This window comes from Lampris incognitus, chromosome 13 (assembly GCF_029633865.1).
Source record: "Lampris incognitus isolate fLamInc1 chromosome 13, fLamInc1.hap2, whole genome shotgun sequence".
NCBI lineage: Eukaryota > Metazoa > Chordata > Actinopteri > Lampriformes > Lampridae > Lampris > Lampris incognitus.
Genome location: NC_079223.1, coordinates 41,277,825 through 41,298,709, shown reverse-complemented (window position 1 = coordinate 41,298,709; position 20,885 = coordinate 41,277,825). Strand labels below are relative to the sequence as shown.

General features: G+C 44.8%; 1 protein-coding gene across 1 annotated transcript in view; it reads right to left on the bottom strand.

Moving 5' to 3' along the window:
• The window catches only part of LOC130122537 (cilia- and flagella-associated protein 46), a 113,520-nt gene that overhangs the window by 78,511 nt on the left and 14,124 nt on the right, over positions 1–20,885 (bottom strand). Inside the window, exons 16-19 of the mRNA XM_056291467.1 lie at positions 19,878–19,996; positions 15,700–15,809; positions 12,323–12,535; positions 394–586 (exon numbers count right to left, since the gene is read on the bottom strand). Of these exons, the coding sequence (XP_056147442.1) occupies positions 394–586; positions 12,323–12,535; positions 15,700–15,809; positions 19,878–19,996 (635 nt within the window). The remainder of the gene's footprint in view (positions 1–393; positions 587–12,322; positions 12,536–15,699; positions 15,810–19,877; positions 19,997–20,885) is intronic.

Sequence of the window (20,885 nt, the reverse complement as noted above, 5' to 3'; positions counted from 1 at the left end):
GAAAACAATCGCTTGTCAGTCTGACAGGTCTATGAGCCCGAACACAATGAGGAAGGACAGAAGCAGACTGGCGGGCATGTAAGATCAGCTCAACCTCAACTTCTTATGCACCCTCCTCACTTTGGTACAGTAAGTGAACCTACCTAAATGCCTGAACACATTTAGCTCCTCACATGGACACATGAAAAAGAAAGTCTAACACAATTTCTACAGAGGCATAGATACAGATTTGCATAGGTACACACACAAACAGAAGCACAACCAGCTTCTCTCTCCCTTACACTCACTCACACACACACACACACACACACACACACACACACACACACACACACACACACACACACACACACACACACACACACACACAACAAAACAAGCATACAAACACACTTCCAGTGCCTTGCAGATATCCTGGGGGGCATCTGGGCTCCTATGGAGACTTCCTCTCTGCTTTACTCCCCTCCCTGCTCTTGTCTTGGCCTTGTCCGACTGCAGAGTTGCATCGCTGCTATCATGTCCATGCGGAGGCTGGATGAGGCCCTGAGCCACTGCATCACACAGCAGCACAAACAGAACAAGATCCCTACAAAACACAACAAAAGGAATGTTCCAGACTGACATTATCAAGCAAAAACATGGACTGAAAGTCATGTTTGGAGGCCAAAATACTTTTTTTTTATTATTATTTCCATCAAACTGAAGAAAATATGTAGTGATGTTTTCTTGGCCATGTAACAGGAGAATATCACTGTATTCCTAAATTCATATAATTATTCCAATGCCTTAGGACAGCTTGTTCGTTTTTCATAAATCTTCACTGCTATTGCCTATACCTGAAACCAAAATTTACCCAGTTGTGAGTGACCATGCAGTGTTTCCCCTAGGTTTTTTTCCAGAAGCGGTGCTGTTGTGTGTGCTGTATATCCACGAGTATGCAACGCCAGCCCATATTCACATGTCAGAATAGCTTAACATTTTAGCCTCTTTCTAGGTTTAAGGAAGACTTAGGTGCACATATCCTCCCCAAGAACAAAGAGCTCGAAAAGCTAGAGCAGATCATAAATAAACAACATCCAAAAAGCTTAAAGACAAAACTTGCTAAAGAAGTCCACTGAGGACTAACTACAACCTTAAATCTGGGAAAAGTCATTTACTTAGTTTTAATGCTCTCCACATTGATCTTATATTCATTCGGCTTAGTTGGTGCCTAAAACGGCTTGGGTGCTGCGCCTAAGCCTTATAATGGTTGGGAAAACCCTAGGAGATGTTTGCTAGGGCTAACACCCTTCACTTTTCCAGTAGTTGGGGAAACAACAGTCGAGACTTCCCTAATCAATAAGCTGGTCTGAAACTACAGTCCTACCACTCAGTGGGGAAAACTGGAATCTGTAACCCAGAATCTCCCTTTAGATTTTAGATACCTGGGTATTGATATCTCCACAAATCTCTCAGACCTTTTTGCTCTTAACTTTACTCTGTTACTTAAAATCCATTGGAGAAGACATTACCCGGTGCAATAACCTAATCTTGTCACTAATTAGCAGGATAGCAGCAGTTAAAATGTACATACTACCAAAAATAAACTACCTTTTTTCAATGATCCCAACCCAGCCACTGAGGATGCACAAGCCAGTGCATTCTTAGTGCCAGTCCCAAGCCCGGACAAATGGGGAGGGTTCCGTCAGGAAGGGCATCCGGTGTAAAATCTTTGCCAAATCAAATATGTGGATCATAAATAAGATTTCCATACCAGATTGGTCGAGGCCCGGGTTACCAACGACCGCCACCGGTACTGTTAACCAGCAGGGTGCCGGTGGAAACTATGCTACTGTTGGGCGAAGGAGAAGGAGAGGGGGAAGGCATGTCCAGGGGCAGCGAGAGAGGAGGAAAGGTAGGAGTGTGGAGGTGAGAGTCGGAACTTTGAATGTTGGCACTATGACTGGTAAAGGGAGAGAGCTGGCTGATATGATGGAAAGAAGAAAGGTAGGCCTTTTGTGTGTGCAAGAGACCAGGTGGAAGGGGAGTAAGGCCAGGAGTATCAGAGGTGGGTTCAAACTCTTCTACTGTGGTGCAAATGGGAGGAGAAATGGGGTAGGGGTAATTCTGAAGGAAGAGTATGTCAAGAGCGTGCTGGAGGTGAAGAGAGTGTCAGACAGAGTGATGAGTATGAAACTGGAAATCGAAGGTGCATTGCTGAATGTTATCAGCGCATATGCCCCGCAAGTTGGGTGTGACATGGACGAGAAAGAATAATTCTGGAGTGAGTTGGACGACGTGGTGGAGAGGGTACCCAAGGAGGAGAGAATGGAGATTGGAGCGGACTTCAATGGACATGTTGGTGAAGGGAACAGGGGTGATGAGGAGGTGATGGGAAGGTATGGAGTCAAGGAGAGAAATGTGGAAGGACAGATGGTGGTCGATTTTGCGAAAAGGATGGAAATGGCTGTGGTGAATACATATTTCAAGAAGAGAGAGGAACACAGGGTGACGTACAAGAGTGGAGGAAAGTGCACACAGGTGGACTATATCTTATGTAGAAGGCGCCATCTAAAAGGGATTGGAGACTGCAAGGTGGTGACAGGGCAGAACGTAGCTAGGCAGCATCGGATGGTGGTCTGTAGGATGACTTTGGAGACCAAGAAGAGGAAGCGAGTGAAGACACAGCCGAAGATCAAATGGTGGCAGTTGAAGAAGGAAGACTGTTGTGTGGAGTTCAGGCAGGAGTTAAGACAGGCACTGGGTGGTAGTGAAGAGTTGCCAGATGGCTGGGCAACCACTGCAGAAATAGTGAGGGAGACAGCTAGGAAGGTACTTGGTGTGTCGTCAGGACAGAGGAAGGAAGACAAGGAGACTTGGTGGTGGAATGAGGAAGTACAGCAAAGTATACAGAGGAAGAGGTTGGGAAAGAAGAAGTGGGATAGTCAGAGAGATGAAGAAAGTAGACAGGAGTACAAGGAGATGCAGCGTAAAGCAATGAGAGAGGTGGCAAAGGCAAAGGAAAAGGCGTATGGTGAGTTGTATGACAGATTAGACACTAAGGAAGGAGAAAAGGACTTGTACCGATTGGCTAGACAGAGGGACCAAGCTGCAAAGGATGTGCAGCAAGTTAGGGCGATCAAGGATAGAGATGGAAATGTGCTGACAAGCGAGGAGAGTGTGCTGAGAAGGTGGAAGGAATACTTTGAGGGGCTGATGAATGAAGAAAATGAGAGGGAGAGAGGGACGGATGATGTAGGGATAGTGAATCAGGAAGTTCAGTGGATTAGCAAGGAGGAAGTGAGGGCAGCTGTGAAGAGGATGAAGAGTGGAAAAGCAGTTGGTCCTGATGACATACCTGTGGAGACATGGAGATGTTTAGGAGAGATGGCAGTGGGGTTTTTAACTAGATTGTTTAACACAATCTTAGAAAGTGAGAGGATGCCTGAGGAGTGGATAAGAAGCATACTGGTACCAATTTTCAAGAACAAGGGCGATGTGCAGAACTGTAGCAACTTCAGGGGTAAAAAGTTGATCAGCCACAGCATGAAGATTTGGGAAAGAGTAATAGAAGCTAGGTTAAGAGGAGAGGTGACGATTAGCGAGCAGCAGTATGGTTTCATACCACGAAAGAGCACCACAGATGCGATGTTTGCTTTGAGAATGTTGATTGAGAAGGCCAGAAAGAGTTGCATTGTGTGTTTGTAGATTTAGAGAAAGCATACGACAGTGTGCCGAGAGAGGAGGTGTGGTATTGTATGAGGAAGTCAGGAGTTGCAGAGAAGTATGTAGGAGTGGTGCAGGATATGTATGAGGGAAGTGTGACAATGGTGAGGTGTGCAGTTGGAATGACAGATGGGTTCAAGGTGGAGGTGGGATTACATCAAGGATCGGCTCTGAGCCCTTTCTTGTTTGCAATAGTGATGGACAGGTTGATGGACAAGATCAGGCAGGAGTCTCCGTGGACGATGATGTTGACATTGTGATCTGTAGCGAGAGTAGGGTGCAGGTGGAGGAGAGCCTGGCAAGGTGGAGGTATGCACTGGAGAGAAGAGGAATGAAAGTCAGTAGGAGCAAGACGGAATACCTATGCGTGAATGAGAGGGAGGACAGTGGAATGGTCAGGATGCAAGGAGTGGAGGTGACGAAGGCATATGAGTTTAAATACTTGGGGTCAACTGTCCAAAGTAATGGTGAGTGCAGTAGAGAGGTGAAGAAGAGAGTGCAGGCAGGGTGGAGTGAGTGGAGAAGAGTGTCAGGAGTGATTTGCGACAGAAGGGTACCAGCAGGAGTTAAAGGGAAGGTTTACAAATGGTTGTGAGGCCAGCTATGTTATACAGTTTGGAGAGTGGCACTGACGAAAAGACAGGACGCGGAGCTGGATGTGGCAGAGTTGAAGATGCTAAGATTTTCACTGGGAGTGATGAAGAAGGACAGGATTAGTAATGATTATATTAAAGGGACCGCTCAAGTTGGACGGTTTGCAGACAAAGCAAGAGAGGCAAGACTGAGATAGCTTGGACATATGTGGAGGAGAGATGCTGGGTATTTTGGGAGAAGGATGCTGAATATGGAGCTGCCAGGAAAGAGGAAAAGAGGAAGGCCAAAGAGGAGGTTTATGGATGTGGTGAGGGAGGACATGCAGGTGGCTGGTGTGACAGAGGAAGACGCAGAAGACAGGAAGAAATGGAAACGGATGATCCGCTGTGGCGACCCCTAATGGGAGCAGCCGAAAGTAGTAGTAGTAGTTTCTCAATGATTCCAGTTCAACTGACAGCTAAGTGGTTCAATACCCAGGATTGTGTAACTAATAGTTTCTACTTGAAGTGCCAAAAGACAAGAATTAAACTGACAACACTACAAAAAAAACAATGACTGTGGCGGTCTAGCCGCCCCAAACTTCAGACACTACTGTCTGGCTACCCACCTTCAATTTATCACCAACTGGCTGCAGCCAGAGCAACAATTAAACCATACTTGGTTGGAAATAGAACAAACTGAATGTCAGGAATTATCAATATCTGATCTACCATTTCTCTCTGAAACAATAAAGAAACATAATTGTTTTAAAAAGCCATTTATCACAATGATTCTGACAGCCTGGTGGAAATTAAACAAGCTCTCAAGTTGAAAAAAAACCCCATTATTCTTCAAGTCCTGGAAGCAACAAGGAATCACTCATCTGGAGAATATTGTCGAAAACAATTAATTTTTATCTTTACCGATGTCATACCCCAGAGGTATGATCGGTGGCCACAGCTTTCTGCAATATGTCCAACTGCAGTAGAATCTAAAAGCAAAAATCAAATTAACTAACAACATCCTTCAACCACCTCTTATTATCACTGATCTTACTCATATCACCAGCCTAAAAAAAAAAAAAATCTAGAATAGGCTCCAGCATCCCCGCGACCCTGAGAGGATAAGAGGTTCGGCTAGCGGATGGATGTATGGATGGATGGATACAAACTCTTATTAAAGCAGCAGCAGACAACTTTTTTACTTTTAACTCATCATTATGAAGTAAATGTTGATTTCACAGTGTAATGGCTAAAGAATAATGGCACCATCGGTATTTAGCTTGGTTCCCTATAAGCCTCGCTTTCACCATGTAATTCCGTCTACCACCGGGTATGTTCTCATGGGAAAATTAAGGTTCAATTTACAGTACAAATGAAGTGCTTCAACCATTGTGCAACCAAAATAGGAAGAGGATAGCGCTTTTGTTTTCCCCAGTAGCTATCAGTGGCTATACCCAGTAGCAGAAATGGTGGACAGAGGAGCAACCGAAGTGACAGTGGAAACTCTACTCGGCAAGAGAAAAAGAACCTCGTAGAAAGAGGAGGCAAAGAAGGTGAAGAGAGAGAGTGATAGAAACAGGTAAAACAAGCGTGAACCTTGGATGGGCATTCACTTGATGGAGTGAGCGCAGGTGTTGTATCGAACTCTGTTTCCCGGTCGAGATCCGTTTCCCCCTAGCTAGACAAAAGCATTCACATGGAAACAGGGTAGCTATAGGTTATGATTAGGTTATGATAAGCATTAGGTTAAGCACAGGGTAAGGTTGAAGTTAGGTTAAGGTTAGGGTTAGATTGAGGTTAAGGTTGGGTTAAGGTTAATCATGCGTCCTGGTGTTGTATCGAACTCTGGATAAGGGGAAATAGATCTTGATGGGGAAACAGAGTTCGATACAACACTTGAGACTTGAGAGGGTTCCAAACCGAGTTGACTTTCTTTTTACTGGATCAGTAAGTAACACAACCTGCCTACTTATTAATACTACCAGATGTTTTACTCTGTCTTTATCATAGCACTGAGATCGGGGTTTCTAGTTCAAAACTGGGATTCTTAGGGTTGTTTCTTGCTTTGGACAGTAGCCAGGTTGCTAATAAATGGAAAGCGATCTGGTTGACTTTGCAACAGCAGTCCAAACAATAAAACACTTGGAAATGCTGGGGGGAGGGGTGTGTGAAAAGTAGTCTACAGCTGCTTTAAAAACAGATGAAACTGTGTCTTTACCACACCCAGAGAGGGAAAGAGACCTTGCTGTCACTGCTGATGCCACCTTCTCGAAGAATATTTGTAATAACATATTTTCTATGACCCACAATTGAAAAATGCAACTTATCCAGTCTTACATAGAGCACATATCACCCAACATCAAATGCTCAAAATGGAATTTCTAGACAAAGACACTTGGCTACTTGGCTCTGCCATTTGGCTCTGCCCACCTCATCAAACATTCTGGACCAAAATAATTAATAAACCATCTTTTCTCCTGGGCTACAATATTCCAGTTTTCCCATGGCTTTGTCTTCTCAGAGATCTCTCCTCGATGGAAACACCATCCAAACTTCAGCAACCCATTTTGATGGCCTTAACACTTGCCAAGAAAACAGTTCTACTCAATTGGAAAAGTAGAAAGACTCTCACCACATCCAAATGATTATACCTATTAAAGATAGAGTGCAGTACTTTTACATATAAATGAACGTCCGTTACATTCAAGCCCTTGCCAAACGAGTTCACACAATGCTGATTAATCCTATCACTGCCAAATAAATCTCTCTATTTCACAGCATAACGGAGTTTTTAAATCTAGTGTCTGGGGTGACTTTCCCACACTGGAACACCGTTAGAATGTGTTTAATGTCAACCAGCAAACCGCCTCTGATTAGTTAAGGTTAGGGTTAGCCAATCAGAGTCATACAAACGCTTTTCGTCACACGAAGTAGTACCTGATGCTCCAGAGGAAGAAGAGACTCAGCGTTCGGAGGAAGGTAAAAAAAAAAAGAAGTAATTTTAAAGTAAAAAATAAAAAAAAGAAAGTAGTCAACGGCTAGGACAAACACAGATAACCACGGGTGTAGCTTTCCTCATTGGAGAGCATTGAAAGAATAGAAGGGACTGAAAGGAGACACAAATGTCATAATACTGCTCTTTGACAGGTTAATATTTGTAAAATATTTGGAGCAGACTATATTGCTTACATTTACTCTACCTAAATAAAGGATTATTGTCTTGGAACTGTGGATATTTCTGTATTTTTGTAACTATTTTTGTAACTATTAACTAAGCACATGTCGACAGTAATAGTGTAATTACACTGCTCAAAAAAATAAAGGGAACACCTAAAAACACAATATAGACCTCGATGAATGAAATATTTCAGCTGAAAATCTTTATTTATTAGACAGAGGAATGTGTTTAGAGCAAAATAACCTAAGAATGATCAATGGAAATCAAAATCATTAGCCCATTAAGGTCTGGATTCAGAATCATACTCAAAGTCAAAGTGGAAAATGAGAACATAGGCTGATCCAACTTCTGTGGAAATTCTTCAAGACGATTCAAAATGAGGCTCAGTAGTGTGTGTGGCCTCCACGTGCCTGTATGCACTCCCTACAATGTCTGGGCATGCTCCTGATGAGACGACGGATGGTCTCCTGAGGGATCTCCTCCCAGACCTGGATCAGGGCATCGGTCAACTCCTGGACAGTCTGTGGTGCGACATCGCGTTGGCGGATGGTACGAGACATGATGTCCCAGAGGTGCTCGATTGGATTCAGGTCTGGGGAACGTGCAGGGCCAGTCCATAGCATCAATGCCCTCGACATACAGGAACTGCTGACACACTCTGGCCACATGAGGACGAGCATTGTCATGCATGAGCAGGAACCCAGGGCCCACTGCACCAGCATATGGTCTGACAATGGGTCTGAGGATCTCATCCCGGTACCTAATGGCAGTCATGGTACCTCTGGCTAGCACGTAGAGGTCTGTGCGGCCCTCCAAGGATATGCCTCCCCAGACCATCACTGACCCACCGCCAAACCGGTCATGCTGGAGGATGTTGCAGGCAGCAGAACGTTCTCCACAGCGTCTCCAGACTCTCTCACGTCTGTCACATGTGTTCAGTGTGAACCTGCTCTCATCTGTGAAGAGCACAGGGCGCCAATGGCGAATCTGCCAACCAAGATGTTCTCTGGCAAAGGTCAATCGGGCTGCACGGTGTTGGGCTGTGAGCACAGGCCCCAATTGTGGACGTCGGGCCCTCATACCATCCTCATGCATTCTGTTTCTCACTGTTTGAGCAGAAACCTGCACATTAGTGGCCTGTTGAAGGTCGTTTTGTAGGGCTCCGGCAGTGCTCCTCCTGTTCCTCCTTGCACAAAGGACCAGATAGCGGTCCTGCTGCGGGGTTGTTGTCCTCCTGCGGCCCCCTCCACGTCTCCTGGTGTACTGGCCTGTCTCCTGGTACCTCCTCCATGCTCTGGACACTGTGCTGGGAGACACATCAAATCTTCTTGCCACAGCACGCATTGATGTGCCATCCTGGATGAGCTGCACTACCTGAGCAACTTCTGTAGGTTGCAGATACCGCCTCATGCCACCTCTAGTGGTGAGGGCACTAGCAAAATGAAAAACTAACCAAAGATCGGCCAGAAAAGATGAGGACAGGCAAATGGTCTGTGGCCACCACCTGTAAATCCATTCCTTTTATAGGAGTTGTCTTGCAAATTGTCTAATTTCCACCTGGTGGAACTTAGACAATTTACCAACAGGTCAAATTGATTCACAAATCAGTGTTGCTTCCTAACTGGACAGGTTGATATCTCAAAAGTGTGATTGACTTGGAGCTACATTGCATTGCTTATGTGTTCCCTTTATTTTTTTGAGCAGTGTACTTTCACTGCCAGAAAGGGAGATAAAAGTTCCACACGACATGTTTAACAGAATATATGTCAATGGAAAGACTAGTGGCATTATCCAAAAATGAAATATGGGCTAATTTTATCAATGTCTTAGCACCTTAGCACAATCCATGGACAAATAAGTATTTCTGATGTTGTGGGTCTCAGGCATGTGTGGGGCTTCCAGGCCATTACAGGTCCCTATGGTTCGGTGGGTGTCCTGTGACTATGATCATTGTCCTGAGAGCTGGGTGCTGTAGCTATAGGTTGGACTGGGCCTATTCAGGGGTCTGTAGACCCCCCTGGGGAAGGGGGTGGGGGCAGCTCCTGGGCCAGGCCAGCGAATGTGCAGGAAGTATCTGTGGTTCCGGGGGGCACCTGTAACCAGCTTATAGGGCATGTGTGGGGTGCACTCATGGGTTTGGGGCTCAGGTCAGGAGGCGGTGAGTGCGGTCACTGAGTCGGGGGTTATGCTCAGTGTTCGGTGGGCGGGTGCGCCATTGGAGCCAAGATGGCAGTGCTCTCATGACTGCCTGGGTGCCATGGGGGGGGGGTACCAGGATTGGTCAGATGTGGCGTCTAGTCATGGGCGCCAGGGGGGCACTTAATCTTGGCCAGGTGTGCCCGGGGCAGGTTTGCCCAGTTGGTGATTGCCCTTAGGGGGCAGGGCCCCTTCATTGCCCTGGGCCACCTGGGTGTGGTCTCCTTGCTGCTCTCGATGCATGGGGTACTTCTCGCTGGGTGGGGGGGCAGGTGGGGGAACGTCGGCCCGGTGTCTGTGGCCTGTGTGTATGGCGGCGGGGTGCTGATTGGGGGCTTTCTGGAGGCACAGGACAGCCCACCATGCTGGAGGTGCTTGAGGAGATGCCAAGTACCCCTGCTTAGTCACTGCAGTTGGGTTGCCCTCCAGTATTGGAGATGAGCCACAGGCCAGTCCCAGGGGGGTCTGCTTGGCCACTCTCCAGCCGGCTGCACTCCTGCATTGGTCTTGCTGTGCCTTGCCGTTAACTCCATAAATGACATGAGCGCATAATAAGCACTGGAACTACCAGGACGGGCGGGTTGGTATGGATGGGTGGTCGCCTGGGGGGCCCCTGCCCAGGTGGATCGCTCTGTCCTTGGTGCTGGGTGGTGTCCTTCCTGCCATGTTCTAGCAGGGCTGCAGTGAGCACTGTGAGGTGCTTTCCAGGGTCCTTTGGGGGGCAGCTTGTCATCGTGGTTGTGGGGTGTGGATTGGTGGTGGGGCGGTTGTTGGAGTTGCTCCCCCTGCATGGCTTTTCCATGTAGAGCACCGGTGGGGGGACTGCATGTCTGGCTGTCTGCAGGCATTACCGAGGCCCTGGGCCCTGTATGCCCTGGGGGGGGGGGGTTGCTGTCAGGTGGCCTAGTTTGGGTGTATGTATGCTTGGTGTGTGTGACCAAATGGAGCACCTACCCAGTGAATGTATAGCAGGCCTCACCCCTACGTCCGGCGAGGATGGGCATCCCCCCCCCTGCCTGCCTGCTGGGTGAGCGGTCCCAGCAGTGCGTTGTTCTGTTGGTCATGGGGCTGGACTCCTGGCTGGTGGTCTGTGCTTGCTGTCCATGGCTCGGGTCCCACACCCGTCAGTATGCCCTGTGCCTGCGCCTGGGGGTTAGCAGTGGGAGTGCACCTTGGGGGTGTGGGCCCGGCTTATGCTTTTGGGGACTGGTTTTGTGCTCCTCGGTGGCGTGTGGCCTGTTGCTCTGCGGGCTCCTTGCCCACTGTGTGTTCAGTGTTCCTCTTGGGCTGCGGTCAGTGTCCAGCATAACAATTATTTCCCCACTGGCCCACTTGGCCAGTAGATCAGAGTTTTACTGGCCCCTTGTATATTTTCCCTGGACCGGTAACAAAAAATGAAAATAGCTACTTTTTCCATAATTTTGGTGATTTATTCATTGTAGAAAATATGATACATCGGAGTGTTTCCTCATAATGTGTCGTACAATTGATTATTATATACAACTGATTACATTTTATAACATTTTAAAATTTAACCTCTTAACATTATTTTTATAACATTAGTTTGTGTGCTTTCGACATATACATATTGGTGATATACTGGCATCCTGTGTCCACTCTGTTCTTCTTTAAAAGATCAACCAGCTTTTCATAAGCAATGAAGGGCTGCTCATGGTGTGGTAGGTTGTGTTAATAAGCATCACCATCAATGTCAATGACAATATGCCCACCAAACCAGGGGTCGGGGGAAGGGGCAAAATCCCATATTTAACGGGCCCTGGTTAAGTGTGGTTGTCCTAACTCGGCGTTTGTCAAAGCCAGGAAGACACCCAAAGCATACACCAGCCGATCGATGAGAGGAGAAGGGCTACAGTGGCCTAAGCGTAAACCAGTGGTGATTCTGTATGTGGCGGGAGTTTTGGAAGAGTTGAGACGCATATTTTTCAAACACCACGTCTCAGTTGTTTTCAAACCCCAAAACACGCTGCACCAGAAATGGTTCCACCCCAAGGATTAGGTCCCCCGGCACAAACAGAGCAATACAGTGTACACTTGTAAGTGCCGGGAGGATTGCTGTGACTTGTACATCAGGGAAACCAAACAGACACTGGCCAAGAGGATGGCACAACACAGAAGAGCTAACGTGTCAGGTCAGGACTCCGCAGTCTACACCCATCTACAGGCCAGTGGCCACTCTTTCAAGGATGAGGATGTGCACAGCCTTGATAGGGAGGAATGCTGGTTTGAACTGGGAGTCAAAGAGGCCATCTATGTGAATAAGGAAAGACCATCCCTGAACTGGGGGGGATAAGCGTACATCTGTCAAAAACAAAACATAAAACAAAACAAAACAAAAACATACCAACTCAAAAATCCCCTGTTGCCCTTTAGGTGTTAAAAAGGGATTCAAAAATGATTAAAAAAAAAAAACTATTCCCTTACCACCCTTGCATTACCATCTAATAGTAACAACAAATGAAAACAACCCTCTAATAACGTTAATGGGATTTACAATGGGATTTCAGTGTCACTGAATTCTCACTGAAATCCCATTGTAAATCCATTGTAAGGATTACTAGTTTTTGTCTTATGTATTTCTTTATCAACATATTTGTGTTACTTGAGTTCACTAATTTATTATTATCAATATTCAGAGAGCAAGACCCACCCTGTGTAATCTGTCTGTCTGAGCATCTCCACGATCCTGTGGAAGGTGGGCAGCAGGCGACGGTACTCTCCAGCAGCCAGCAGGTGGCTGTTGTAGTTCCAGAGGTATACAGCTGTATTAGCTACCACCCACGACTCCCCTATCTCTGCTCCCAGCTCTGCAGCCTGCAGGAAGTTGGAGGTGGCATAAGCAGATAGAGCCTGAATCCAGTCTCTAGGGTAGGGAGAGAGAGAGAGGGGGAGAGAGAGAGAGAGAGTTGTTTGTGTGTTTAAGAGAAAAACAGAGATTAAGAAAAATCGGTAAAACAAGGGAGACAAAACCAGATGTGTGTGTGTGTGTGTGTGTGTGTGTGTGTGTGTGTGTGTTTGACAGAGATATAGAGAGACATAGAAGGGGAGAAAGAGGTATATGTACAGTATAAAAGAAGAGAGAGATAGAGTGAAAGAAAGAAAAAGACAAGCATGTAACAGCAGGATGTTCCGTGTTTGGTAACAATTAAGTCATCATAAACACAGAGGACAAAATTATAATAATGAAGAATTGTATAGCCCTTAAAAAAACAGGTTTATTACAGCCAATAAAATCAAAACAGACCATTCATAAGATAATGAATGCCCCAGATACACCAAAAATAAAAGTTATAGAGGAACAAATAATATGATTTGAAATTTGTATTAAATCTGCAGTAAGTGATTTCTGACCAGCGGTCAGACACTAGGGCTACAGAGATTCCAAAGCAGACACTTAGCTCCCCCCCAGGAAGTTATGCCCATCTACAGTGGCCAAACTGTAACAAATGGCACATGCTTGCTATCCATTTGTACAGCTGGATAGTGTTCGCAAAGAGAGGAGGAAGCAAGTATGATAGCCTAACACGTATGTATAGCAAGGAGGTATTATACCCAACAAAATAGTTAACAAACATTGCTGTCTTTACTATGTTGATGTCCTCAACACTATTAATGACTCTCCTCTCAGTCAATCCTTGTCTGATTCTTGGCCATTTTGCGCTGAACAGGTGGTGGTTCACACTGCCCTAAGTTGGATGCTTGCTAATGTCCTCACTCATATGTGTTTATTTGTTAGCTCAAATTTGGGCTGAAATAATGTTTTAGATGAGTAGGGAAAAATAACTTGTCATTTTATTTTGTCTAGTCAGTCTGCTGACTAGACTGTTACACTGGTGAAACAGTCCCTCTACATACATACATAAAGGTCACTAGATGGCTTGCTTGAATGGCCAATAACCACATGCAGGACACCATAAACCCTCTAAACACCTTGGCTCATATTTTTCAAGAATAATTCATATTCTTCTGATTTGGCGTCCTGATAGTTTGTCAGGTAACTAGCCTTAAAACTGCTGGTAATATGACTCTTGTCCAATGGTTCCACAACCAGTCTGTTCAGTAAACTAGCTGGCCAAATTTCTCTATGTGGACAATGAAGCTTTCACTCTATCATGTAACAGAGCTTCAAATGTAAAGATCACTCAACATTTGGTGTCAGGGCTGGTAGAATTCCAGTGGAATGACTGGACAGAGGAACCTCGCCTTGACAAATCTGTATCTTACTCACCTTGCACACTCTGGGCATTAACGGTAATAATAAAGGTAATTTTTACAATGTAATTTCCTCATAGATGTGATAACCAAGTGATGCCACTTGCTTTTGTCGATGTTTGAAGGGTGTTAGCTTCTAGTTAGCCAGACTAACGTTGATATTTCTTATATTTTCTTAATAAAATACAAATCAATTGGAGATGCCTAATGTATAGTGTGAGAGCAGCAACAACTATTACAAAGGAGACATTTTATTTTGAAACGCTTCAAGGTGGAGCAGTGTTGTATATCTCAGGGAACACAGAGAAGTAACTTAACACAGTATATCTAACTAGCGTTGGCTTATTTCAAGCCCTGTCCTCATATCACCCAAGCAGTGGCTGATTGTCGACGGGAGCAGTGCCGATCACAAAGAATGTAGGATGTATCCTCCTCCCCTGCAGCTACTTTATCCATTTAACTGTCAACAACATGGCAATTAGGAATTTTGAATGATCAGAGGCTGGCCAGTGTCCATCTGGAAGTTAATGGGATGTGGAATTACACTGATATATGTCTGATATTTGCCAGCTGCCAGCAAATTTAATGGCAGTGAAGTGTTAACTACACACATGCTATGATGCTAAATGTTTATTATGAGTGCCAGCAATGCGTCAAAATGTCAGCTGTATGGAAGTACTTCAAAGTATGTGAAATGGATAACAAAATTGTTATTTCCAATGCTTGTAAAGCACCAGTGATGCAAGGAGGAGTAAAACCACACTCACTTAACACTTGCTGGCAGCCATACCAACATGTATCCTGGCTCTGCCAAATAATGGAAGCTAAGCAGGTATGGGCTTGGCTAGTACTTGGATGGAAGACCTCTTGGGAAAATGAGTTGCTGCCGGAAGTGGTGTCGATGGGCCAATAGAGGGCAGTCTTCCCTCTGATCCTAATAAAAACAACAAATATCAAATCCCAGTGCAGTGACAGGGACACTGTGCTGTGGGAGATGCCATCCTTTGGATGAGACATTTAACTGAGGTCCTGACTCACTTTGGTCATTAAAGATCCCATGGCACTTATCGCAAAGAGTAGGGGCTCTCCGGTGTCCTGGCAAAATTCCCAACCTGGCTCTCTCCATCTGGCCACCTAATCATCCCCCTGTGTAAGGGGCTCAATGATTCCTCCTTCTCCACCTCAAGCTGATATGTGGTGAGCGTTCTGGTGCAAAATGGCTGCCGTGCATCACCCAGGTGGGTCCTACACAATGGTAGTGGTTGAGGTGAGTTGCCCCCTTCAATGTGAAGCTTTGGTTGTCTAGATAAAGTGCTATATAAATGTAATGATGATGATTAATTATTATTATTATTAATATGCTAAAAGGGGCAGAGTAAGGTAAAATGAATACATCCCTCCTTAAAACACATATTTACAGACTTGCCTTTGTGTGGTGTTTAATAAACTGAATTATTGTCATTCACATTTCCTGTAAACACTGCACGTAACTGATTTAGGAATAGGCCTTGACAAAAAGTTTGTATATCGTCTGTTTTTACTAATTTTCTCATTTTTGATAAAACCTTTATAAGCTGTATGTCATCTGCTTTTTGTAAACATTTCAGCTTGTTTCATAGTGCCTCCAGTTGTGCCATAACATTTTTAGAGATATTTTTAACCGACACACACAGCTGCCTCTAGCTCTTGGGCTGGAAGCAACATGGTTAGATTTGATTAGGACCCCCAAAGGCTCTCTATCACAGCCAGTGCAATGTGCAATGCTGCGAGTGTGTCCCACATGTTTTTGTATGTGTATGTGAGTGTGCTTTTTACCTGTAGACAGCCCAGTGTGGATCATCCTCTGAGACACAGAGCTCGCTCTCTGCGGGGACAGCAGGGCTGTTAAGCTGCACCCCTTCCATTCGCAGCTTATGGATGGTGGCCTGAACGAGACATAAAAGGATCAGCTCACAAACTCAAAAGGCAAAGTGAATGGGACTTACCCTTTTCATAACTCCATCATAAATGGAGCAAGCAAGACCCTCCCAGCGTGAGATGCAGTTTGGTCAGAGCCATCAAGCATCAGCTACAGCTGATCAAACATACAGACAATGATTGATTTTTTTCTTTTTTTGACACCAGTGGCAGAAAAGTGAGGTGAGATTTAAAAGAAAATGCCTCCATTATCACAGTGAAAAGTCTAATAAAGGATCACTGTTTCAAGAACCAAGGGGAGCCAACTATCACAGCATAAAGACATACATGAGAAAATCAATCCCAGAGACATGATTTAGGTTTTGGCGAGGTCATCTAGTCGCTGTAGAGTGTTGTCTGCATTTTCTTCAAAGTGCTGTCAAGTTAATATCTCTGTGGATGTAATAAAGAATAGGGGCTGGAGGCTTGATGGGAAACAGGATTACGCAACAAGACAAGCACATGAGACTAGCACAACAGTTTCTGACTCCAACTAGTCTGACTCAAAGGAAGTACGCTGTGGGTATAAGCCTGCCATTGGCCGACTGTTTCAGTCAGACTTCTCTCCTTCTGCTATCTGCATGTTACTGCTTTCAGTCTCACAAAGCCAGACCTGTCTCCACACTTGGTTTTAGCGCTGTGCCAGCGTTAGTCACAAAACTTTGTTTAATCATCAATGACAGGACTATATGAGTCTTCAAATCTGATTTTACTACAGTTGCAGGGCCACAACAACTTGTGAACGCACCTTGGAAAAGCCCAGACTCCATCTCATGAGACTCGCATGCTTGATGTTGACCCGTTTTCTGACACGGCCGTTGTCAGTTGGAGTTGAATTGGCATATCTTTTAACTCTGGCCGCAGCATACATCACTGATATTGACTTGACCAATGTACCGATCCATTCCACCTCATACAAGCTTTTAAGATATTGGGTTAATAACATTCTGCAAGAGCTACATACAGCTATTAAATCATCTGTGGTTTTAATGAGTCCAGCAAGCTCCTCTAGAGCTAGAGTAAAGGCAAGCTTCACCTCTAGGGCACTGATGATCAAGTTGTTTTTCTTGGTCACCACCTGGACACTGCTAGGCATCTCCCTCATCAGATTTTCTTTTTATATATCTTATAAATCCATATAATTTTGTTATCCCGTTTCAATGTTATATCCTCTCACTCAGATGTGTGACTAATGTGTGTGTTTTTTTTGTCTACATGGTGATGGTGGTTGTGTGGCTCAGGTCCTGGGCTGTTCCCGTGGCGTCTGGACACTGCTTGGCATCCCCCTCATCATATTCTTCAAATATTTTATAAGTCCATTATAATTCTGTTATTCTCTTTCAATGTTGTATTTCATAAATTGTGTAAACACAACTTCCATTGCACGCTGTGCGTCTTGGGAGAGACATCCCTCCTCTGTTGCTCTCCTTGAGGTTTCTTCCCATTTTTTCTCCCTGTTAAAGGTTTTTTTTTTTTTAGGAAGTTGTTCCTTATCCGATGCGAGGGTCTAAGGACAGGATGTTGTGTTACTGTAAAACCCCCTGAGGCAAATTTGTAATTTGTGATATTGGGTTATACAAATAAATTTGACTTGACTTATTTTTTATCAGGAAAAGTCATATCACATAGTCGACATACACTCACCGGCCACTTTATTAGGCACACCCGTCCAACTGCTCGTTAACGCAAATTTCTAATCAGCCAATCACATGGCAGCAACTCAATGCATTTAGGCATGTAGACATGATCAAGACGATCTGCTGCAGTTCAAACCGAGCATCAGAATGGGGAAGAAAGGTGATTTAAGTGACTTTGAACGTGGCATGGTTGTTGGTGCCAGACGGGCTGGTCTGAGTATTTCAGAAACTGCTGATCTACTGGGATTTTCACGCACAACCATCTCTAGGGTTTACAGAGAATGGTCCGAAAAAGAGAAAATATCCAGTGAGCGGCAGTTCTGTGGGCGAAAATGCCTTGTTGATGCCAGAGGTCAGAGGAGAATGGCCAGACTGGTTCGAGCTGATAGAAAGGCAATAGTAACTCAAATAACCACTCATTACAACCGAGGTATGCAGAAGAGCATCTCTGAACGCACAACATGTCGAACCTTGAGGCAGATGGGCTACAGCAGCAGAAGACCACACCGGGTGCCACTCCTGTCAGCTAAGAACAGGAAACTGAGGCTACAATTCGCACAGGCTCACCAAAATTGGACAATAGAAGATTGGAAAAACGTTGCCTGGTCTGATGAGTCTCGATTTCTGCTGCGACATTCGGATGGTAGGGTCAGAATTTGGCGTCAACAACATGAAAGCATGGATCCATCCTGCCTTGTATCAACGGTTCAGGCTGCTGGTGGTGGTGTAATGGTGTGGGGGATATTTTCTTGGCACACTTTGGGCCCCTTAGTACCAATTGAGCATCGTGTCAACGCCACAGCCTACATGAGTATTGTTGCTGACCATGTCCATCCCTTTATGACCACAGTGTTCCCATCTTCTGATGGCTACTTCCAGCAGGATAACGCGCCATGTCATAAAGCTCGAATCATCTCAGACTGGTTTCTTGAACATGACAATGAGTTCACTGTACTCAAATGGCCTCCACAGTCACCAGATCTCAATCCAATAGAGCACCTTTGGGATGTGGTGGACCGGGAGATTCGCATCATGGATGTGCAGCCGGCAAATCTGCAGCAACTGCGTGATACTATCATGTCAATATGAACCAAACTCTCTGAGGAATGTTTCCAGTACCTTGTTGAATCTATGCCACGAAGGATTAAGGCAGTTCTGAAGGCAAAAGGGGGTCCAACTCGGTACTAGCAAGGTGTACCCAATAAAGTGGCCAGTGAGTGTATGTCTTTTACTGCTTTATGTGGCATTTTCTCTTGCCATTTTAACGTCAGGGCTCGCCTCCCCACATGCAAATGTTCCACCTGAACAAGTCCCCCCCCCCCCCACTATTTTGCAAGGGCACCAACGCCGCATCCTGGGCTTAGTGCCACTCAAGATGATTGTGATTGGCTTAAAGAAATACAAACAAGCCAGAGTGTTTTTCACCTATACCATAATGATAACTGGTTCAGCCGGACCTTTCTCCTGTGCTGGTACAGTGCAATAACGAAGCGTGGCGATTAGTCTGGCTATACAAGACTAGACTCCAACCAATCAACATCTACCTCCTGGGATTATTAAAACCCTATAGCGTGCATCTGCTGTTTCAAACACTCTTGGTCCCTAATCTCATATATCCATCCAATCCTAATCTATCCTTATCCCAATTGGGGTCGTGGGATGCTGGAGTCTATCCAAGCAATCAATGGGCAGCAGGTGGGGAGACACCCTGGATAGGCCACCAGGCCTGTACAGGTTGTCTCCTGGCCACAGGGCTGACACATTCTGGCCACAGCGCTGACACAGTCACACCTAGGGACAATTTAGTATGGCCGATTCACCTGACCTACATGTCTTTGGACTGTGGGAGGAAACCAGAGCACCCGGAGGAAACCCACGCAGACACAGGGAGAACATGCAAACCCCACACAGAGGATGACCACCAAGGTTGGACAACCCCTGGGCTCGAGCCCAGGACCCTCCCGTCGCGAGATGAAAACGCCAACCACTGTACCACCGTGCTGCCTGAGAATATATCAGAGACGCTGGTCTCACATATCACCTTAAAACATATTTCACATATATTCCAGTGATCTTGGGTAGTCTGATGAATAACAAGTAAAAAGTAACTGTATCCTCTAAGAATCAATCACATTACATCAACCACAAAGTCAGACTCCAATTTAGTTTAAACAGATATGCCCTAGAGAGTGTTTGATGACATCACACACTAGTATTTTGCTCTCCTTTTTTCAGCTTTAGAAGGGATTTTTTTCATCTTCGTAAACTTTTACTTAAACTGGGCTTATAGGGTGTGCAAATAATGTGGGAGTTCTTTTCCTAGGATGGATTATTGCTTTAAGAAACTCTGAAAAATGTATGTGTCTTTGGAGGCATGACTTACAGCATGAGGATACCCACCTCAGCATTTATAAAGCAAACTTCGGCTAGTAGGCGGAGTAAGTGCCTGACAGAGCTCCAGGTCCACTTATGACAGTAAAGACTCTGCACACGGCTCTCCTGGTCCAAACATTCTCCCTCTGGTTGAAACGATACAAGACTTCAGACTTCAGTCACTCAGTAGTAGTCATCCTCATCTTTGCCTATGACAGTGCATTTAGTACTGGCACACAACAAAGAAGGTAACTTGAATCTCATCAATAATTATACATATGCCTAAACAATGTGGATCCTATTCAATGGTTCACAAACTAGATTTCAAGGACCCACAGAGGTCTTAAAAAGGAACTTTTAATTTGGAGATAAACTTTTCATTGCACTCTGGTTGGGATATGAGGTTTCACGAACTTCAGTCTTATCTTCCACATACAATGGACAAATACACGCTTAGACTGGGGACTCTTCCATAATACCCTTATCAGATAGATGGGAGACTGTAGTCCAAAGCTTGTGTACCAGGAAATTTCTGTCCTGGAAAAAAGTTGGGAAGCCTGATTTAAGAGATACGGTCTCAATCACATAAATTAATAGGCTAATTTTACCATAGCTTTACATTGTGTACTCTAATTATTGCAAATGAGCAGCACCACAGGTCGGCGTAATAAATTGAATTCCTACAGTTGTTTTTGATTGAAACATGAAATATTTCTCTGGATTTCAACTTCCTTTGCACTTGAAATAATTGGAATCTTCCAGACCAAAATCAGTTAATTTTCTAATTCTGACAAGAGAATATCAAGTTGTGATTTAAAAAAGAAGATATTTTTTCTTCTGATTTCATTATACCTTCTTATTCTTATTTATTCTTATTCTTATTATTCTGATTTCATTAGACTTTTTTGTAACTCAGTGAAGACAGACCCATCCATAATACAGAAAAGGCCCAAAACAGTCTTACAGTCTAGATGTGAATTTAGACCATGAAATCTCAAACTTTGAACCCTGAAGCTCTATAAAATTCCCTTTGAG